The sequence below is a fragment of the Pecten maximus genome, chromosome 1 (assembly GCF_902652985.1).
Source record: "Pecten maximus chromosome 1, xPecMax1.1, whole genome shotgun sequence".
Taxonomy (NCBI): Eukaryota; Metazoa; Mollusca; class Bivalvia; order Pectinida; family Pectinidae; genus Pecten; species Pecten maximus.
The window spans coordinates 44250753-44273223 of record NC_047015.1 but is presented as its reverse complement, the minus strand read 5'-3'; the positions used below and the strand labels follow the sequence as shown (position 1 = coordinate 44273223).

The 22471-nt window shown below is 34.9% G+C and overlaps 1 protein-coding gene across 3 annotated transcripts in view; it reads right to left on the bottom strand.

Moving 5' to 3' along the window:
- Window positions 1–1673: 1673 nt before the first annotated feature.
- The window catches only part of LOC117334568, a 63275-nt gene continuing 42477 nt past the window's right edge, over window positions 1674–22471 (bottom strand). For 2 of the 3 annotated variants that reach the window (XM_033894261.1, XM_033894270.1), the window contains 22 exons: window positions 21706–21969; window positions 20629–20798; window positions 19614–19782; window positions 18698–18783; window positions 18243–18302; window positions 17402–17530; window positions 16845–16979; window positions 16386–16482; window positions 15850–15932; window positions 15109–15354; window positions 14283–14661; window positions 13327–13583; window positions 12464–12691; window positions 11751–11852; window positions 11303–11418; window positions 10370–10535; window positions 9245–9520; window positions 8505–8993; window positions 7885–8017; window positions 7338–7591; window positions 6326–6497; window positions 1674–5876 (listed from right to left, as the gene is read on the bottom strand). In XM_033894261.1, the coding sequence (XP_033750152.1) occupies window positions 4411–5876; window positions 6326–6497; window positions 7338–7591; window positions 7885–8017; window positions 8505–8993; window positions 9245–9520; window positions 10370–10535; window positions 11303–11418; window positions 11751–11852; window positions 12464–12691; window positions 13327–13583; window positions 14283–14661; window positions 15109–15354; window positions 15850–15932; window positions 16386–16482; window positions 16845–16979; window positions 17402–17530; window positions 18243–18302; window positions 18698–18783; window positions 19614–19782; window positions 20629–20798; window positions 21706–21969 (5477 nt within the window). In that variant the 3' untranslated portion in view covers window positions 1674–4410. The remainder of the gene's footprint in view (window positions 5877–6325; window positions 6498–7337; window positions 7592–7884; window positions 8018–8504; window positions 8994–9244; window positions 9521–10369; window positions 10536–11302; window positions 11419–11750; window positions 11853–12463; window positions 12692–13326; window positions 13584–14282; window positions 14662–15108; window positions 15355–15849; window positions 15933–16385; window positions 16483–16844; window positions 16980–17401; window positions 17531–18242; window positions 18303–18697; window positions 18784–19613; window positions 19783–20628; window positions 20799–21705; window positions 21970–22471) is intronic. The other variant, XM_033894278.1, reaches the window with a different exon arrangement.

The following is a 22471-nucleotide window of genomic DNA, read 5'->3' as shown; positions in this document are numbered from 1 at the left end:
TTGTATTTTGAGTTAGTTATATGTTACATTATAAATTGTGGAACCGAATGTATACAGTTGATTTAGGCCATTGAAATAATGCCATATATGACTATTGATCGATAAGTCGTGTAATACGTTGGTGATGTGTTTAATTCAATACTTATTTCTACAATTCCAGACCGGGACAGTCTATTTCGCCATTTATCTACCTTACCTACATTTATAAATGACCATCTGTGACTTAAAAGGTATGATAGGTTAAATACATAAGGTATTGATCAGACCATGAAATACTAAGATTCAGAACTACGGCCATCAAATCAATATACATTTATACAATAACAGAAAGTTATATGTGACATAAAGTCTATCTGGTGTTTGATTAAACTGTTTTGTGAACCATGCTGTTACTTGATCTTGAAGTATTGAAGGCCGGTATCACTGTTGTTCTCTTCTAAACTATCCAATAGGATAAAGAACACAAACACAAAAATTGTATTTCCCAGCGACATAGGCACTGACTAACTGATGAATCTTCAAACTTACTATTGTCAACCGCCCATAACGCTTGTGTAACTTCCTCCAGAAGGTCCGAATTAAAGGAATACTGTTGCTTATTCCCTTCACTTTTCCACGTGATACTTTTGTCCTCCTTCAATTTTTTAATGTCTTTAGAAACGTCTCTCCCGTTCTGAATCTCAGACAACCTACTGTCCAAGTATTCCTTAATTTCACCTTTCTGATTTTGTAGTTGTTGGAATATATCATTTAAAGTAACGCTACTGGCCGAATTCGAACTGCTGCCCTCCATTAGTGAACATGTAAAAATCGTCTATAAAATTTACGTGTGATCTGGTATACCTGTGTCGCCTGAATGACACGTATACGCTATACCTTGCCCGATTTGCACGTGCAAATACCAGTAACGCCATCTATTGGCGTACCTCATACCGAAGAGAAAATAATTACATCCTAATTCCTACCGTCAACCGGTTGAAATTATATTTCCTTTAGCGGGAAGATAACTCTTCCCTTCCCGACCATAAGCATAGACAGCGTCTTTCTAACGTCAAATTCAGATTTTATCCTGGTGTGCTAGCACTTTTGTATATTTTCTCACGGTGTGTCAGTGCTCTGCTATATTTTGTCAGTGTGTGTTAACCCTGTGTTTTGTCACTGTTGACACTGTAGTGTTCTTCAAGGTCAATATCTGAACAAAGTAAAGTAATACTAACGTAATGAGGCATTTGATATGGAGAAATATCAATGTATTTCACAGGTTACTTATAATTACGTTCCTGAACCAGTCGTTATAAATATTATGTAACTATAATTATATCATAATATAGGTTATAGAATGTTTTTGAATTAGCAGAAAACACTTATCCTTAAGGAAGACTTCTTATTATTTTATATTTATTTTATTTGTGCGGGTCTATGTTTTTTTCAAATTTTTGATTAAAAAACGGCTTTGTTTTATGTCGGCATTCTGTGTTTTTATTAATAATGAAAAAAACGTAGCTTGCAACTTTGTTGTAAAATGTACCCAAATTCAAGGAGTTATAATACCACAGTTACCTATTTGCTAATTCTTCCCCTAAAAGGCCAACGATTAAAATGTACCACGTGCTGTTAATTGTATAGTTTTTTTTTAAACATTAAAATGTAAAATTACAACGCCAGACGTCACACAGCATAACCAATCAATTTTATTTCAAATAAAATTCTAAGATTAAAACATCAACAATGAATTAATAACTGAACTTCTCATATCACAATTATTGAATAATCAAACTATTTAAACATAATATCTTATTTCTTTTAAGACGGGTATCTAAATACTGTTTCACTAATTTGTGTGCCATTATCTGAACATTGAACTTGAACACAGTTTGCTTCCTAAATACCTATAGATCAATCATTATACATTGATACCCAGCCCTGTGCCAGTTTGTATGTAATTGGACATTCATTTACATACCTGTGTCAGTTTCAATGTAATTATACATTAATCTGCAGTACTGTGTCAGTTTGTATGTAATTATACATTGATCTATATATCTGGGTCAGTTTGTATGTAATTATATACATTAATCTGCAGATCTGGGTCAGTTTGTATGTAATTATACATTGATCTATAGATCTGGGTCAGTTTGTATGTAAGTATATACATTAATCTGCAGATCTGGGTCAGTTTGTATGTAATTATACATTGCTCTATAGATCTGTTTCAGTTTGTGTCTGATTATACATTAATACACAAGCCTGTTTTATTTTGAGAAGAACTAGACTTGCCATGCATGATATCATCCTTTGTATATGAGTATACATAATGCCATTAATTAAAACATCGCCTGAAAAAAATATTTTATCGCTGTTACCGTACTATTAATGTCTGCTTGGACGTTATTACATAGTTAAATGCAATGATCACCAGGAATATGTATATATGTATTCACACGGCTTACATAGCAACGTTCTAAATAATCTTTTTTTCAGCGGAATATAGATTTATACACAAGTAAAACAAGTGCCATCTATATCTTCACCAGTCTAACAGTTTATATTTGGACGGAGTTTTTTTCGAGAATAATGAAAGAATGAAACATAACGGGAATGCGATATTTCAGTGTCGCGGTATGGGTGATCATATGACCTAAAAGTGTCCGGACTCTATATTATGTCCATATCAGTAATTGGTGTTGTATATATTAACTATATAATGTATCGTGATCTCGTGATCTAGTAATCTTATAACATGATCTTATAGTGTGTTGACTTATTTTGATCTTGTATTGTGACGTCTTATTGTGATCTTATATTGTGATGTCTTGTTGTGATCTTGTATTGTGATCTTGTAGTGTTATTGTGATCTTTAATTGTGTTGACTTATTTTGATCTTATATTATGATGTCCTATTGTGATCTTGTATTGTGATGACTTATTGTGATCATGTAGTATGTTGACTTGCTGTGATCTTGTAGTGTGATGTCTTAAGATGATCTTATATTGTGATAACTCATTGTGATCTTGTGATGTGTTGACTTATTGTGACTTTGAAGTGTGATATCTTGTTGTAATCTTATATTGTGATGACTCATTGTGATCTTGTAATGTGTAGACTTATTGTGACTTTGTAGTGTGATATCTTATTGTGATCTTATATTGTGATGACTAATTGTGATGACTAATTGTGATCATGCAGTATGTTGAATTATTGTGATCTTGTAGTGTGATGTCTAAAAGGTGATCTAGTATTGTGATCTTGTGATGTGTTGACTTATTGTGATCTTGTGATGTGTTTACTTGTTGCGGTCTTGTATTGTGTTGACTTGTTGGGATATTGTTATGTGATAACCTCTGTGATTCTGTAATTCGGTGATTGTATTGTAATATATAATCTTTGTAATCTTGTTATGTTAATCACATAATAACTGAATTGTGATATTGAAATCTTATAATGTTGTAATATTTTAATGTCGTTAATTATAGTCTTGTGACGTCATGATTATATTGTGATCTTGTAATCTAATATCATGACTGTATTTTGATATTGTGATCTCGTAACACCTTGACTATATTGTGCGTTATTATCCTGTTTAGTCATTACTGTAATGTCAGCTTGTGACCTTTAAATGCCATGCCTGTATGTCTTTCCTGAAATGTGCCTCCCACATCATGGCATAGTGTGTTGATCACTAAAATAGGACACATAGATATTAATAATTGCCAGAAAATGCTGATATCTTATTGATTTATTAATCCAATCCCGACTTATTGTTCAAATTTATCTTCTTAGGTTGATTGTGTTTCACTTTTAATTATCTTGTAATCCGAATTGTACTGCATACTTGATCTGGCACATTGTCATCATTACAACCGTACAATTAAATCACGACACTAGATTGTAATGACATTTTTAGTCTTATCCAAGCAAAAATTCAATCACTATGTGGATATTTGGTGATCTGCATGCTCACCGTACATCCCATAGTATATCCCTCATATATTTTCCATCGCCAAAATTTAATTCATTTTGATTTGGACATGAATACATGTATACAGCCTAAAGTATATCCCTCTTATGTTTTTAGCAAGTTCCACAGTTATAAGCATGTGGAATATTTGATAAAATGATATCAAGAGCTTAGTCAATTATCTATTGTTACATTCTTCCTAAATTACATGATTTAATCTTCTAATAGCAGTGTGATTAGAATTACCGTGAAACCTCACATAAATCTAAATACTAAATCACATAAATCTAAATACTGCAACACGATGATAGAAAGCAGTTTCAAAGGTAAAACGTTGTCAAGCAATACCATTTTATCCCTGTACTTTATAAACTATTTCAAACAAGTATATACAACGGTAATGACTAGTCTCATTAATATGGGATCTTGTTTCCACAATCTTCATATGGTATCAGTTAGTGTGGACAGTGGTCATGCCTTTCGGCGCCTTGTCAGCAAAAGAACCTCTCGCAAGAGCTCCCTTTGACAAGCCCATGCTCTTTCCACCTCTTGCATTCATTTCAAATATAGAATCAATCCTGTCCTTTTCCATGTAAACGTTGGAGATCGAGTTAAGAAGTCTGTCGATTCGGTCTGGGAATTCGTCGATCTTGCCTGCCATGCTTTCCTGTTTCGCTTTCCTCACATCTTCCGGTTTCAACGTGCTTCTGTCAACCTTCCCGATTCCAGTCCATAATTTAAAGCGCTCAAGCATGAACTGGACAATTTCGTAGTCATTGTTCTGCTTGTTGAGGTCGTTACGGACAGCACTGAATGTCTCGTTGAGGATGGATAGAAACATGTTTACAACAATGAATGTTATCGCCACAACGTACAGAAATAGCGAGATCTGAGTGATAACAGGATTCACTCTCAACATGCTATATATTTCGAATTTCCCCATCATCATAACAATTCCAGATTCCAAAGCTGTAATGAAAGTGCTGAATGATTTGATATGTGCCACGTAGATCAGATAGAAGAACTGGATAAATGCCAGGAATACGATGTTAAATATTATGCTAAAATGCATCAGATCTTTGCATGAATTTTTCAAGGTTGAAGCCAGCAAAGACATCTTCTTGTTGAATCGCAACAACTTCAAAAATTTGAGTGTGCCAAAGAATACCAGCCATCCTATGATGTAGCTGAATATTTCACTCCAATATCCAACATATTGGAACTTCATGTACTCATTTCCGTGGGTATGTTTAAACCGTTCGGTAAGTGTATTAGTGATAACCAGTCGATAAAAGTACAAGACAACGGCAGTGACAGACATTCCGCAAATTCCAAATTCGATCAAATTCCAAAACTGTTTGAAATATTTTATTTTCTCGCGAATGATGCCTCGCGTTTCATGTATGATAAAATAAAGAGTAAAAAGGAGATAGATGATCTCACAAGCAAGCTGGAACAACATAACCGAGTTCATATAAGGTAGAAGTGTTGCAGGTTCGAATCGGTATGATGGGAAAATACCATTACTTGGTCTGAATTCCGCAAGCAATGTCGATATAGCAAAAAGGTTTACACCTGGATTGTATACCGTGAACTCCACAAACACTGCCCTCGTGTACTTATCGATCCATTTCTCCTTTTCTAACTGTTTCATCTTCATTGAGATAGAATTTGATGATCCTTTAAGTCGTACAAGATATCCACCACCAGCATATAAAGCCATCTGGCCCCAATATGGGTATCCGTTTAGTTCAGCGGCAGAAGTGTACCTGTACTCCTCTCTTGTAACATCAGACGAGTTACCATACATCTTCCTCCATCCTACTTGGTACTCGCCTTCGTCCTGATCCATAATGGTGTATTCTCCATTACATTCTGGTATCACTTTGGCTATGTCGTCAGCAATTCGACATGTATCTGAAATTTGACAAACAGGGCTCCCATCAGTTATATAACAAAGTGCAAAATAAACCAAACTTTTTATAAGTGAGACCGATTGCAAGAGAAATTGGCTAAAACTAACTAGGGCATAATATAACATTAAAACGCTCCAACAAACTATATTGTATTTAAATTGCATAGAATTAAAGCATAACACTTGTATTGATATTCAGCTCATAAAAATGCAGTTAGATAAGTTAATAACGTTATATTCCTGTTTTGCATAACTAAATGACATCTTAATATAAATTTAACTATGAAAAAAACAATAAATTGTAAATTGTAATAATAATAATAAAAAAAACTAGAAAATTTAAAAATTAAAAAAAAGTTGATACATAAAAATAAGATTGAATTGATAAACATAAAACAATTGCTAATTATAACTTTATTTATCAATCTAAAACAAGTCAGCACAAATGTACCTTTTTTACTACGAAGCTGCCTCATAGTAGCATATCCCATTAGTCGTGACACCTTGTCGTTGATATATCCTCTCAGAAACAGGGGGTGGTCATCGTTGTACCATTTGTTAGCACGTATACCCGTTGACAATCCCGTCTTTGCCCACGTCCAAAAGTTCTGTACATTTGTGATCTGAAATGAAAAGATCAAATGATTCGTTATGATCAGATACAATGGATTCGTTTTAGCTCAATAAATAACTACTGTGTTTGATACTGCGGATTGAGTATTTAAAAGTGGAAGAACACGCCTTTCAACCCGACGTCCTATTGCTGATATTGGTATGACGCAATACTTTAGCGAACGTTGGCGACAATGTGTACATACTTTATATAATATACTATACATATTGCATGTATATTGTGGGACACATTTCATCTCAGCACGATTACAAAATAGATTGTACGATTCTAAAATGGCCACTGTGATATTAAAAAACAAGTATACTGAGTATTGCTAAAAATAGCGTGTCCCCTACCGGCCCCAACTAGCTATTATGGCGTTTTACAAGAGTCTGAAGTTTGATCCGAATCCCTCAAGGAATGAACGAACTCTCTGGAGTGCCGACCGTGGATTTTTAAAAGTAATAGAGGTGACCTTGTCCCAATAACCCTTAAACTCGAAATAGTCCGAGATACTTTGGTCTGGTCCTTTGGTGATTTGGAATCTGCGATATCGACGTATGTATACTTAATTTCGGCATACGCACATAGCAATAACTAGATATTGATTAAAATCAAAGCTTCAATTGAAAATGTCTTTCACATTGAACTTATTAGGATTGACGGATATGTCTGTTTGTCGCTTTAGCTGCGCAGGTCAAAAAAGAAACTGTTAACCTCAGCAAATTTAATGTATACATTCTACAGTACACTTGTATATGTCGTACGATTCAATGTTATCGAAATTCATACGTCCAGCTCCATGTACTTTCAAATGGTTTCTTTGTATACGCTGATGCATTCAAATTACCTTTTCAAACTTATGATTCGTGTCATTCGTTATGATGAAGACTTGTTCCATGCTGAACTTGTACAGATACGAGTCCGTACTCCGGTTCTGGTAGCTTATAACCATGAGTATCCAGACGAAAAAGGAATAAAAGATTATCTCCCTTACGACTGCCCACATCTTGATTTCTTTCAGTCGCACTTCCCTCGCCTTATCCAGAAGCTGATTATCGGCAGGTACGTACGATGCCTTCTTTGGTTTTGTAGCTCCCAAACCTGTTATGATTTGTTCTTGTTAAAATATTTGATACAAAATAACACTTTAAGGTATATGTACAATGTAAATCCTTGGAAAGTAATACTTTTCATTACAAATTGAGATTTAAATAGAGAAGATTCATAGAAAGAACAAAACTTCCTCTTAAATCTGTTACGTCCTTTTATGAATTTAGAGTGATGCTAGGGACATAAAGGTTGATATGTAGGAGGCGGGAACATTTCCCAATATAAAGTAGTTTGTATTGGTATACTCTTCGATTTGAACTGTACTGTAAAGGAAGGAAACTAACCAAAATCGTCCATATGTAAAAACTCTTCGTCATTAGACAGGTTCTTTGGTTTTTCTTCGTCATCAGCCTCCTCTTCCTCATCTCCTCCGGGGTTTTTGATTATGAGTGAAAAGAGTATTGCAACAGCAAACACCTGGAATATTGAAATATATTCACTTTATTCAAAGAAGGAACATTTAAAATTTCTCCAGTACATGTACCAAAATCACGTTATCGGAAATAACTATAAAAATCCAGTTAAAAGTAGATTGCAAATTGCTTGATACAACAATTAAATACAAAACAACCCAAGTCGTTCGAAAAACTAATCATAGCATTGATTGGCAGTGTTATGACTTACTTTGATTGACAGTGTTATGATTTATTTTGATTGGCTGTGCTATGACTTACTTTGATTGGCTGAGTTATGACTTACTGTGATTGGCTGTGTTATGACTTAATTTGATTGGTTGTGTTATAACTTACTGTTATTGGCTGTGTTATGACTTACTTTAATTGGCTGTGCTATGACTTACTTTGATTGGCTGTGCTGTGAATTACCTTGATTGGCTGTGTTATTAATCACTTTGATTGGCGGTGTTATTACTTACTTTACTTTGATTGGCGGTGTTATTACTTACTTTGATTGGTTGTGTTATGAAAACCGAGGTGAAGAATGATATCAACATTGACGTGATCCATTGTTTGCACTTGACGTCCTGAAACATCACACCGTAGAATGTGACGAATGCAGCGGAAACAAGCACTGTTAGCCACAGTATAATCCAAGCTAAGATGGTAAAGAACCATGGGAACTCAAGCTTTTTCTTCTTTTTCTTTCCGTCCTTTGGTACTTCAGCGACAGACAAAGATGTATATGCACGCGACATTGAAGTGTCTGGACGTTTTCCACTGTCTATCAGCATGGACGAGTTCACTCGTGATGTGTTGGCGGCACTTTTTAGTCGAGGATTGACATCCGTCATTGATGCTGTTGTTTGCGAACTACTCTTGATAGCTTCTTCTACTCGTGAAGGTCTCTTGCTTCGTGGCCTCGAGCGTCGGAACATGAATACAATCAGGAAATTGACAGGGAACACAATAATGTTGCATAGTACACCGATATACACCTTAAAGAAAATACATACAAATATATACGTAATACCGATACAACATCCTGAGTTAGTTTTCAAAATCGAAAAAGTTTATAATTCTGGTGTGTGGGTTCGGGTGATTAATATGTGAACACGTATGTGTTTGTTATATTGTTAAAGTATGATTAAGGAAAGACCAACAGGAAATGATCGCAGTTACTTTTGCGTTTGTTAGTTATGTCTTTAATACGATACTTGTTCAGGCTAAACGTTTAAGGTATACGTACTTGTGTAGGTGATAAACTGAAAGGTCCAAACGCCAATGCGTTACCAGAATCAGCCGCGTCATTTTCGTAAAACATGGCGTTGGACAGCATAGTGACATAAAGGAGACAGAGACAGCAGGACACGCGCTGGACACGTGTGAATCGGCTTTGAGGAGGACGAGCCACAACCGAAAACCAAAGGTGACCATCGTTGAGATTCTTTGTTGTCTTTTCAGTGAACAGATGACTAAACTCAGTCATTTGTTCCTTTCCAGCTACGGCGATGATGCGATCAATCTGCATAACAAGAAAATGTAGTGACAGCTTTTAGTAACTAGGCATCCTGACTGGTTGTTTAATTGCGAGGGGCTAATATTTCGCACAAGACTGTTGTGTATACATGCTGCAGTAAACAGACAAACACTTCTATACATATGAGTACATATAATATTTTCTTCGTTTAATGGATTGACATTCACTAGGTATTTATTTTCGCGCTAAATTTAATAACAGCTATTGTAATGAAATTATATCCCCGCGAATATTATAAAACATACATCTAATAGAGTGTATTTAAGCTCCTAATATACATCTATAAGGATAATATTTCTCATAATAATAACCTGAAGTGCTCACGAGTGTCTAATATGAAATAATACTCAGACTACGAATACAAAATATGAGTTATCAATCATAAATACAAACATGTCTTTTAAGTCATTATATTCACCCGATATAAATGAATATTTCAAATGGTATGTTGTGACGTCACAATCAACAATGCTTACGCTTTGTTATTTTCCACATGCTATCCTGAAATCCTTATCAGAAATTTATATCGGACATTTTCATTGTGGATATATTGCTCCTAAATTCAGCAGCAATGAAACATGTATAAAACATAATAAAGTACACGGGAAAAAGGATATGAAAAAATAACATTTTTGTAATTCATGTATATATAGAAGCAAAAATTGTTTCAGGAAAAGTTTAGTAAGGATATCCAAACGCTAGTCATTTCACGAACGATACTTTAAAATTCACATGGTAGAAACTATAGAAATTTCGGCCAATACTCTCACAATTGTTGCATCTGAGTAATGCACCAGGCATTAAAAAGCCATATAAGACCAGTTTGCAGCGTACCATTCCGTCGCCTTCCTCCACAGCAAACCACTTGTTGTTGATAAATATATACTTTTCGTCCGTCTGTACGTCCCGTACAACCATGGTATTCATATACCATGATGCAGTATTTCCCTTGCCGGAGTTGTCGTGCCAAATATGTAAGTAGTTCAGTGGACCGAGGGGACTAATAAAACATAGAAGCAATCCAATTCAGTGTTGACTTTATTATGACTTATTCAGCAGATCACCATCAGCTTACCGACATCGAAATGGAAATATTTCTACATGTCCTTTACTCATCCGCATAACGCGATATGTAATATCTTCAATAAAACATTTTGCAATATCTTCGACATTATATAATAAACTCATTACCCATTTTTGTAATATCTTTATAGTCAAATTTTGAAATAATTTCATTCTGCTATTTTGTAATAGCCTCATTGAGCGGTATGCAACATTTTCATTATGATATTATGTACATGTAATAGCTCCGGTATGACTTGATGGAATATCTTCATTATAACATTTTGCAATATCATGGTTATGACGCATCCTTCTCATTATTTAAAATATGATAGATATCTATTCATATATCATTAGTTTATAACACTACATTTTAATCTCCTTTAATACGTTATGCTGGCTATATTGATACCTTTTTGTGAACGGAACCTCGTTACATAGTGGAATTGACGATTCGCTTAAGATATTGTGATAGAAACACATAGCATCCTAGTTTTACTTTCAGTATCATATGTTTGAAGAAAAATGAATGGTATATACATCAAGCTAGCGCTATCGAGCTGTTTTGCTAGTTTTCGAAAGAGATAAGGTGTTATTTAAGCATCTGATCTGACAAAAAATATCAATTTATCTGTAACTACTTTAAAAATAAAAAATGGAGCGTTGTTATAAAATAAGTTAAATGACAGTCTTTATAATATGTACCGTTTTACAGCCATGAGGAATCCATCGACATTTCCACGCTGAAACACTTTGCGCTTGCTATCAGATAGACATCGAACTTCCGTCTCATCCAGATCTCCCGAAAGTATAAAGTTTACCTTACACAAATAGAGATGATAAAATAACAATAAGTAATTAAAATGCTATATCTACGTACACATAATTATTTCATTAAAAAATTATGATTTCTCCACATCAACATTTTTTGACCGAAATAAGATTGCACACAAGAGAGTGTTATTCTGCCACATGTTTAGATATTTGTAATTGATGAGTACAAACTTAGGAAATGTAGGAGAGTAACGAAGAAAAAGAACAGATAATGTTGACATTTACGAAGATACCAGCGAAAATTGCAATTTTTTGCATTCATGATAGCATTTCTTTTTTTTCTCAATTTTTAAAACTTGTATATAATATCAATACCTACCCTGGAATTTGTACCAGCATTCCTTCGCATGCCTGTTGCTACTACGATCTCATAGTAATACTTATCATCGATATCATTGTCTAGGAGAGGTGTTAATCCCAGCTGAAAATCAACAGACGATATATCAAAATTAACCACACTATATTATCCAGAAATTAATTATTTTGTTATGATACGTCCTCGTTACAGCACAAACCTACATCGGAGAAAAACAAAAAAATGTAATATTGATATGTTCCGGAACAAACACATTCATGATATATATTGCATTGCATATCCACAAAGACTAAGGGATCGTGAAATTAACCTACTGACGTCACGTGTATTAGAAAACAACAGATGATTATCGACCTTGTTATTCTATTATTTGTCTATATCACAAACAAGACAGTGATGGTTTTTTTTTATAATCAAATGCTTTTTTCAAACGAAATATATATTAGCCTCTATACATTGTTTTAGTCTACCATTTTTTCTAAATGTATCGAAGTATATTGAGCTAATGTTTTAAGTTGAATGAACGATGAAATGAAATATATTCCAAAATATGTTTTTCTATGATATTTATCAAACATGACTTTTTAATGAAATACTTCAGAAATCAACTTCCGTTTTGATAAAAATGTTTTTGAACTATAAATACTTGTTTCAACGGTCGTCGGTACATACATATATACATTAAATTAATTGCACTTTTCCTATATTTTAAGTACCTTCTCGACATCCTTTTTGTCCTGTCGCCTAGCCCATATAACAGAGACTATATACACTGCTGCTATCACCATTTCTGTTATGTAAAGAGTAGGGTTCTTGAAGAAGTCCATATTGGAGAAAACAAAGTTCCAGTCAATAGTATTTGGAGCTACAGCCCAGTCACCCGTAAACGTTGTCATATGAGAACAAAGACAACATACCATCCTCTTGTTTGTTTTCTCTGAAACCTAAAAAGCCAACGGCAAAAACATGTATTACCAAGTGATTAAACATTCATAACAATGTACAAATCTGTCATGAAATTAGGCAGCTGGAGAATTTTGAGAGAAACTAATATGTAACGTGTAAATCAGTTCCTATATGATAGAAACACGGTTCTCTCAAAATCAAAACTATGTTAACTATTCATTTCGATTTGAAAGATAAAATGTAAGCGATTAATCGTTACTCCAACACTTCACCTCTTTATTCGTTTATACATTTTTATAATGCAAGACGTTAAGTCAAGAGCATGAATTCAGTATGAGAAAAATATGTCTATAATAAAAATAAAGCTTTCGTACTTAACTGAAAGTCAAATCATTAAGACGTGTCAAGGGAGACATTAGAAAGAAAGAAAACTGTTTAAAATGATTGTACAAAAGGCACACACGATATCGGCACCTTTCAGAACAACTTTAGAGTTACATATAGTAGAGCCAAAATGAATTGAATTGCATCATACAGCTGTTTTTTTTTGCCTTCTTACGACATTCATTCTACATGCTTATCGATAAATACACGCATTTAGAAATCGAGTAGTCTATGGTGACTTAGGACCTGTATTAATTTTCGATTGATTTACCTATTTGCAATGACTTACCGAGCAGCCATTTGTTTCCCATGTGTTGGTTGTGGTATTGACATAAAGACAATTCGCCTGACTGACAGATAAGGTATAGTTAAAAGTAAAGTTTCCGGGCACGTTCGAGTAGTCCTTTGGCAGGTCGGCTTTGAAGCGATATCTGTCACGTTCATTAGGCAACAGTTGTCGAACTCCGAAATACAGTTTTCCTTTGAATCCTCCTAGCATATCTGTGGTTATTGAGCACGTCATGGAAGTCTCGTCTGTTTTCCCAACTAAAAAAAATAAAACGTTACCTTTAGAGGAACCCACTAATTGATATCACATTGTCTCCACTGATTCAGCCAATTAACTTCTAGCTCAATAAATTGCCATAGTTATTGATAAGTTGTAACAGGACTTATCTATTTTACATATAGTAATTAATAAGAACACATTTTGTTACATTTCGTCATGTTCCCAAACCGTTTTCTGAGAATGAGTTTCTAAAAAATCTACCTTTTTCATAACGATACTAGTTTGGTAAATTTATTTTTGTCGAACTGACAATACTTTAACCATTGTTTTAATTTCACATTAGTTATTTTTGGAATTAACTAGGTCATTCTACCAGGAAGACAATTTCAGTAAGCTATGAATGCCCTCGCTCCTACTTGGTACAGTCTTGATTTTATGATACAACGAAGTCAGCATTAATAAAGTATGTTGGGTGATTCTCAAGTTATATTCAGAAGGGGCAATGGCCGTCAGAATATGATAATATGTACAACATGAGTTATGATACTAAGGTATAAGTATGAACTATGTTTTTGAGGGGTTGTCAATATAGGATGTTAATTCGGAACTGGACGCGACACGGCATGTCACGGCAATATGCGACAGACGGGCATGGACAACATTGCATTCACCTCCGCCATTTTTATGGCGTGGGTTTAAAAATGGTTTACTGCTTCTGTAAAAAAAACAATATTTACATTGTTGTGGTATCAAGCAGACATGGTCCACTTCCTCTGTTGTGAGGTTCGGAAATCCTCCGGATCGGACTACTACAAGAAGTTGTTCTAATTCAGTAAAATTAAACACTGCTTGTACTGCAGCTCGTTCCTTGGTAACCGAAATAAAGAAAAAAGAGAAGTCGTTGCCTGGCTGGATGAACGGTACGTGGTCGTCTGGAGGCTGGTCGTATACAGATGCATCCCTAGGGATGATGATTTCAAATCGATCTTTAATGTTCTTAACCTTGAGTTCCTGGTTGTTTTCGTCGTATATACTGATGCTGACCGTTCCAATTTCATGGTTAAGTGGATCTGATCCAGGAATTAAACCTGGTACCTTAAACGCTGATGTTGAAGCCTGCGAAATTAACAGAAGCGTATTTAGTTTCAGAAGTATTTGATATGTTCGATAGTTTCATATCGTATATAATGACAGAGATGTTTTATCATTAAAAAAACCCTAACATTTTCATATTAAACTTAGCTATATCAGATTACAATTAGGTTTACCAATTGTGCAATTGATAGAGTATTAATGAAACAGAGCGGTTAACATGTTTCCTTTGCGAATGCCCTTGAATAAGACGAAACTTACTGTTTTCACTAACCGCGACAAATGTTTTAAAATGACAGTTAAAGTATCTATACATTCAAGAAGCAGGCACTCCGCGTTTTTATATTGGAAATTTAATTTTATACTAAACGAGTGGATATCATTGTCAGATAGAAGCCTGTTATTTAACAATGCAAATTATTGTAAAAATTTCTAAATTTGATTATTCATAAATCAATCGATAAAAAATACCTTTATTGACAGAGGGGTGTTGCTGTTCATATTAGGAAAGATTTTAGAGAAATCAGGAGGTATGATTTCAGCCCCTCCGACAGACATTTTGGCTCCAGACAGATTTTCAATACTGTTTTTCTCGTAACGAATCGAGTAACTACTGCCGTCAAAAACTACAGGTTCATCCCCAGGGTTAAGTCCAGACATCACAAATTCGTCCACCTTCCCAGCAGTTGAACTAGTTTTACTCTCGAGTTGCGCTGCCTGAAACATGTGAGAACGAAGGGTAAACAAACAGCATTTCTAGCCCTAGAAAACATATATATATATAAGAGGATTTAACATATTTCCCTTGATATGAGATTGAAGAGATGCTTTATTTTTTGAGGGGCCGCGCTAACTCATTCGGTTAGTACGCCGGCCATGTAAACTCTGGTGAAGATCCGAGGTGCGGTGGTCCGACGCTCCCTACCCGTGGCGGTTTGCGTTTTTAGGGAAGGTGAGAAACGGACCGGTCTGTGTTGTCGTGGTTGTGTCCTTGGGCAAGACACTTTACCCTTATTGTTCTGGACGGCATACGCTTGGCTTACCGTATGGTGTTCAGGTGGGTAGTCACTAACTGCTACAAGGAGACCACGCTTCAAAATGACACTTGGTGTCAACTCAAACAAACAAAACATGATATTGTAAGATGAAAGTTGTTCTGAATGACGTAGTGCAGGTATTTAGCTTGTAAGGATAATAACGTTTGCTACTTACAACCTCACTCTGACTATCCTCGTTTGTAAAAAGTAGCAGTTTCTGCAACGCCGCATCAGGATCATCAACACCATCTGGTATAGCTGTGTTAAAATAATGATTTAATTATGGATTTGGTCATATATAAAGGCATACATCAAACAAAATTTATTATCTCTAATTAACACTTTGGAGGGGAGGGTAAATGTAAATTGAATTTATTCTGTAACTAAGGAAACATGTATTTTCAATGCATGTCTTTGTTAAGCAAATATTGTCCAAATTTATATTTTTCAACACCGTGAGGTAAACAATAGTGCGACATCATGAATATACGACGTCACATTATTGTTTTGCATTGTCGTATTTATTGCACACGCGCGGATACACCGCGTAATTACCTCTATTATATTAACCATGATAAATTAAGAAAATCATGATCTCATTAGTCATTTAGTTTTAGACAATTTGCCTCAATCTCAGGAGAGAAATACTACAATTGTTTTTCATCAAAATTGTTCGGAAAGGTTTTGTTATATATGTTTATGCCCACTTACATTTGCTATCAGCATCGAAGGTGGTGTCATAATCGGCTATGTCCTTGACATTATCGATGTCCATCTGAGTAGGATTCGCGTAGTTGATCGTACTAGCCTTTGAAGAAACAAGGAATTTTTATGAAGAAAATATTACGCACAATCATTTAAACAACATGTTGTAGATATTCCATAATTCGATATAGCTGCTAAAAAATAACTTAACATCAATCCATATTGTTAAAGTAAGACAAGATGATTTTTTCCGACAAAAGTTATATATTATATGCAGTAACAATTATATAGATTTGTTATGTAAATGCACAAATTCATCTATTCATGTGGCTTCATACTTTTATTATGGTTTTGCCATGCGATACTTATCTTGCGCGGACGTGATTATCACAACCGCCAGCACAACAAAATAGTTGCTCATGTCTATATACAAATTCGCTTTAATACAATATTGCTATTCCTTACCGCTCTAGTTGCAAATAAAATTCCAATCAAAACCCCAGCTATGTCTTTCCGTTCCTCAATGGTGACAGTGACATTTTGGTTGACAAAATTTAGGGCAGTGTCAATTGCCTTCTCTGCAAGGTCTGCTAAGGAAGTCTGATGGTATTTTATGAAATAAGAAGGTACCAATATACTTTTTGTGTTACATGTAAATAGAAAAAACATCAAGTATACATTTGAAAACAAGATATTATATCTATATAGATATGTTTGATATACTTCTTATTATACATATGTGAAATAACAAAAAATAATCCATAATAATTGTTTCAGCTTTTTATTTACTTTGAATTTGAATTTGATTGGCAATTTACTCTTACTATAAATGGTTGCCTGCCACAAAGAATAAAATATTACGCTTTGTGTCATTGTGTATAACGCTTTAATGAATTTCTATCTCGACTTAATCGACACTCAATTTTCATTGAAAAGTGCCAATTTCTTTTTTAACCGATTCTAAACTTCACAAATCATGACACGAATGTCTAAAAGTCTATAAGTATGTTTTTCTATCAAACCTGTGCTGCTCTAGGTAGGAGCTCTGGTGTTCCCTCGGCCATAGAAACGGCCGTCGATGCTACAAGGATGACTGCTTCGGGCGAACCGAGAGGCAGACCATGTAAGGCTGAGGCCGCTTCAGTGGCCATCTGCAACACGTAAATAAATCAAAATTAATTCTGCGAGATGAAGATCTATGTTTCTGTAACACCACAATAATAACTGATGTCAGCTCTGGATGCAAACATGAACATCTGTTTCAATGACCTCATACTGTGATGGATAATCTACAGATAACTAGTAAAAGAAAATTGAAAATATTAGACCCCGAAAACGTACAAGAGAACGAATTATAACAGAAACCGTGACATGTGTTTTGGAACGACTCCCACTCTAACACTGAGAATCAAACGAAGCTTTCTGTAGACGCCCGATCGGTGTGGAAGTGATGCCAACTTGTACTTCCTTTACAGTAGTGCAAACGAAGAGGCCAGCGTGTATACAATGGGTACATCCATCGTAAGGAGTTCACTAACAGTTATTGTAATTATTATGAAAACGGTAAGTCTACCAAGTAAGTCTCTGTGGGTTTCCTGCTCCTGGATTATTGTCAGAGGATGTCGGTTATATGGTAACATATCTAGTTTAAATATGATTGGCTCCAGCAATAAGTACCTATAACTCATCTACAATTGCATGTCCAACATGGCAGCGGATTTCACCCCCTTGACTAATTTCCTTGATGTCAGATGTACACGAATCGCTAAGACACACGATGGAGGATACCTCTCCTTCCTCATTTCCTTTTACAGTTTCTCAGACTGCTAGCATACTTTTACCGTATATAGACAAGGGACATACCATTGCTCCTTCGTTCCGTTTCTTTCTCACTTCTGCTGCTATCGTCTCGTTAATGGGAGTCTATAAAAAGAACATATGCTCTAATATCATTCTGTGTCAATTCAATTAAACGAAACAAAGATATAAATAATCCGGTGAAAATTCGTGTTGAAAGAACTATATTATATCATCACACATATCCAACCGCATAACAAATGTTGTTTCCTCGTAAGATGGTCCAAAAGATAGATGTTTCTCTCATGCGTGGGTTTTAAATGTGAATATATATCCGCCTTTTTAGGAATTTTCCCTCAAATTGTAGCAAAGAGTAATATGCGATATTGATTGAAGGAGGTCAAACCTATTATCATTGTTTATCCTTAAGTAACACCCCGTAAAGCAAAATACACTTCTTTAAAGTAGATAAACTCTCATTTTAGCCTTTGATCAGAAAATTATCTTTTAACGGTACTTACATTTGGGTCCAGTTTCTGGGGGTTCTCGTAAGCTGGGCTATTGATGGAGGGTTTAGTAAACGCAGCAGGGTAATTTTCTCCGTATTCTAAAAGGATGTTTGTTAAAGAAATTTAGACAACGACAGTACTTTCGTATAGAATAGGTTGATAGGAATTTCGTAAGTTTAGCTTTTAGCGACAACATTTACATCAAAAGCAAATGTAAGAGGAACACCATAATAAACAGATAATTTTTTTCCTTTTCTTTATAAGGTAATGATTCCTGTAACAAAGCGATAAAATATTTTGTGTATTTTGATCAATTTATTTGTTAGGAAACACATTGCATTATGGTATACTATGATTTAATGAAATCGTGCTTGATTCAGGATGGGATAAGTGATTCATACACTACGGCATTCCATTCCTGTATACTTATTCTAGTAAACGAAATAATTGATGTTTACATTCCGGGAAAAATAAACTTTGACATGCCCTCGTATGCGTAGTTGATAATGGTAATATATGCATGCATCGTCTCACTAACAAGATAATTAATGTTTATTTTATCATTCGGACTATTATTTACTTGGTTATAGTTGTAAATGTTATCTAAATGATACACACAAGGGAGTAAAAACTTCCATTTATAAAAACTGATAAACAGAACATTTCATGTAAATCATTCCAAGGGTTGCCTTAACTAGCATGCTTAGTTTTCGGTACTATTTTACATCATGCTTCAACCATGTCCATGCTACAAGTAGTCGAAATAAACTAATTAATATGAGTCAAACTACCGGCTTACCTTTTTTTCTCTGTGATAATGTTCTAACTAATATTAATATAAAGATAAATTAGCAATCATAACATTAAATAATAATACATGAACAATTGAAAATGATTGGGTAAAAATGCAAAATAAGGGAACATGCACCTGATAACAGCGTCTTACTGTGCTGGAACAGCAAGCTGGCTACTTCAGAAACCGTGGAACTGACTTCATTCACGTCCTGTGTAGCGTAAATCTGATCGATGGCATCATTGTTTCCTGAGCTGAACGCTATCAATTTAGCTTCCAAGTCAGCGTCACTAAGGGGATTTACCTTAAATACAAAGTAGACATAGCACCAACATATAATTGTATGTCGATGGACATTCATACAACTTTTCTACAGATATAGTTCCCATTGCAGAACGAAGATCACAGTCTGTTTCAGATATATCGAAACTCGTCATAATAACAAACTAGGCATAGTCTGTGGAATTTCCTGATACATGGATGTTTGGTAGTCTGAGTTTTCTCTAGCCCTAAATACAGACAATTAGACATTAAGGCAGACTGTTGTCTGGTTGTGTGAGTTCCTCCGACACGGATGTCTGGTAGTCCGAGTTTCCTCTAGACCTAACTCCAGACATCAGACATTTAGACAGACTGATGTCTGGTAGTTGATTTATCCCGAGTCATAAGGGACACTATCCCGGGTGGAGAAAAAAAGTAGAAACCCCGAGATAAAGCAGAGGCTAATTCATGTTTACAGAATTGTTCCGATAGGCCGGTTGATTTGCACATACTGCCAAATAGGTATATATGGCGCATTTTGATTGGTTAAAAACTAAAAACAAGTTGTACGCTAAGTATTGAGGTCAACTGAACATGACCCCTTATCGACCACCGTTAAACCTTTATGAATAGTTTATAAGTATTATCTGTATTTTAATTAGATTGGTTTCTAAGTATAGTGTAAAAAAACATGTGAAGTTCTAGCAAAACGTGTCCTCGATTCTAAGATAATCTTCGAAAACAAATGTGCTGAAGGACGGAAGGACAGACAGACAGACAGACAGAGTTCTGATAGTAACAACAAGTAAACATAGGTTAATGTGAGATGCTTGCTTTAGTAGAAATACATTACAAGATACCAGTAGGTAAAAATGAATAAATAACTTACCGTGACAACACCGATGTAGTGGACAATGGAAGCTCCTTTTGTGTCGATGATACGAACCCAGGTGTGCACTTGGTAGTTATCGTAGTCAGGGCCTTGGGGAAGCTTAGACCTATATACCGGATCCAACTGAATCCCCAGCATTCTCTCATTGTCACTTCCGTTGAACTTAACTGTAAAAGTAAATATGAGTTTTATTTCAAGCAAGCTGAATATCACAAAAGTGATCCTTGAAAAGAATAAAATTGATCATTTCAGGCAAGCAGTAGTCATATATCTTCCGCTATAATTTCGATTCACATATAAAAGCAAAGAGTCATAATTTTGCATAAGTTGTGACATGTCTATTTCCTGTACGTAAAACATACCCAAAACTGTACTAGAATTCATACAGTTGATACATTAGGTTGACATATGTCCAAACAGATGTAAGACACATTCCGCCGTTGAAATGAATTGATGCTTTCAATATATAAATAAACGGGAATTTTGTATTCTTCTCAACGAGTAAAAGGAAAAGTTATATGCGTTACAGCAACACAACACTCTAAGTTCAACGATAACCTAAAGTTGATATAAAATTAACCACTTAGTTCTATTAAAAATCATGATCTTCCACACTCTGATTGCATCGGTTGTAATATCTCATTCAAAGGCAACATCCTATAGTAAGTGAGAGTCTAAGATGATCGTTCAATAATATATATTGTCACTGGTGTCCTAAAAGGGAGTCCATATTGGGTACCCTTCTATTCATTTTTCTGTTACCTTCCATTCCATTATGAAACATATGTATAAAACATTTAAATATCAACATATGTATCTCTTGAATCAATAAAACCTAGTAACATGCATTGATAGATGTCTGAATATGTATTAAAAAGAAACTGAAAAAATGTCTGTAAGATATAATGTCCCCGGTGCCACTTTACACCACGAAACACAGTTTGGCGAGGATCGCATCAGGAGTTCATGAGTTTTGCTAGTTACATCTGGACGGAACGGAACGCGAAGGGACGGGACGAACATGGATAACATTATATGCCCCCTCCATTCATAGCGGGGGCATAAAATTCTTACCAAAGAAAGCATATTTTGCGATACCATCGGTATCTGCCCAGTCAGTACAGGTAAAGTTGAACAACGTTAAAGACACTTGTCCAGTAGATGGGCTCACTGAACAACTGCCGTTAGCAGGAGGCGTGTTCACCTTAACGTCTAATGACATCAAGGTTTTGTTTCCGGAAGTCAATGATGTTTCCAAGGAAATGCGCATTATGTCTGTTGACAGTCCGAATTCACTAAATATCCCGTCTTTGAAAGATATTAGTTCTGATGAATCAGCTGAAAGAAAAATATGAAATAAAATGGTTAAAGTTGGTTTATTGGTACTGTTGAGGTAATAACAGCGGCTGAATTAACATGTATTAAATACTAGACTTGTTTTGAAAACTAGAGAAATATAATCAATTCCTAAATTTAAATTGTAACATCAATCATGATGGTATTGAATCAAACATAACCATAGGGGAATGCTATTTGGTATAATCATTTTTCTGTATCATGAACATGTTCTGGAATAAATGAGTATTCATTGATATATATATATATATATATAAAACATATCTATAAACTTTCTCAGACGATAATTACAATATTGGGTATATTTCTCAAACATGTAAATGAGTAATAAAGATCAAAGCAAGATAAAGAGGAATAATTCATCAGACAACACCGATCTAGTTACCAACAAAAGTGAAGAAGTCCTGTTAACGGAGTCCCGACTTACTTTAACAGAGTTGTAAATGTCTACTCAGCACAACGATATTTTACAAGTTCAAAATAT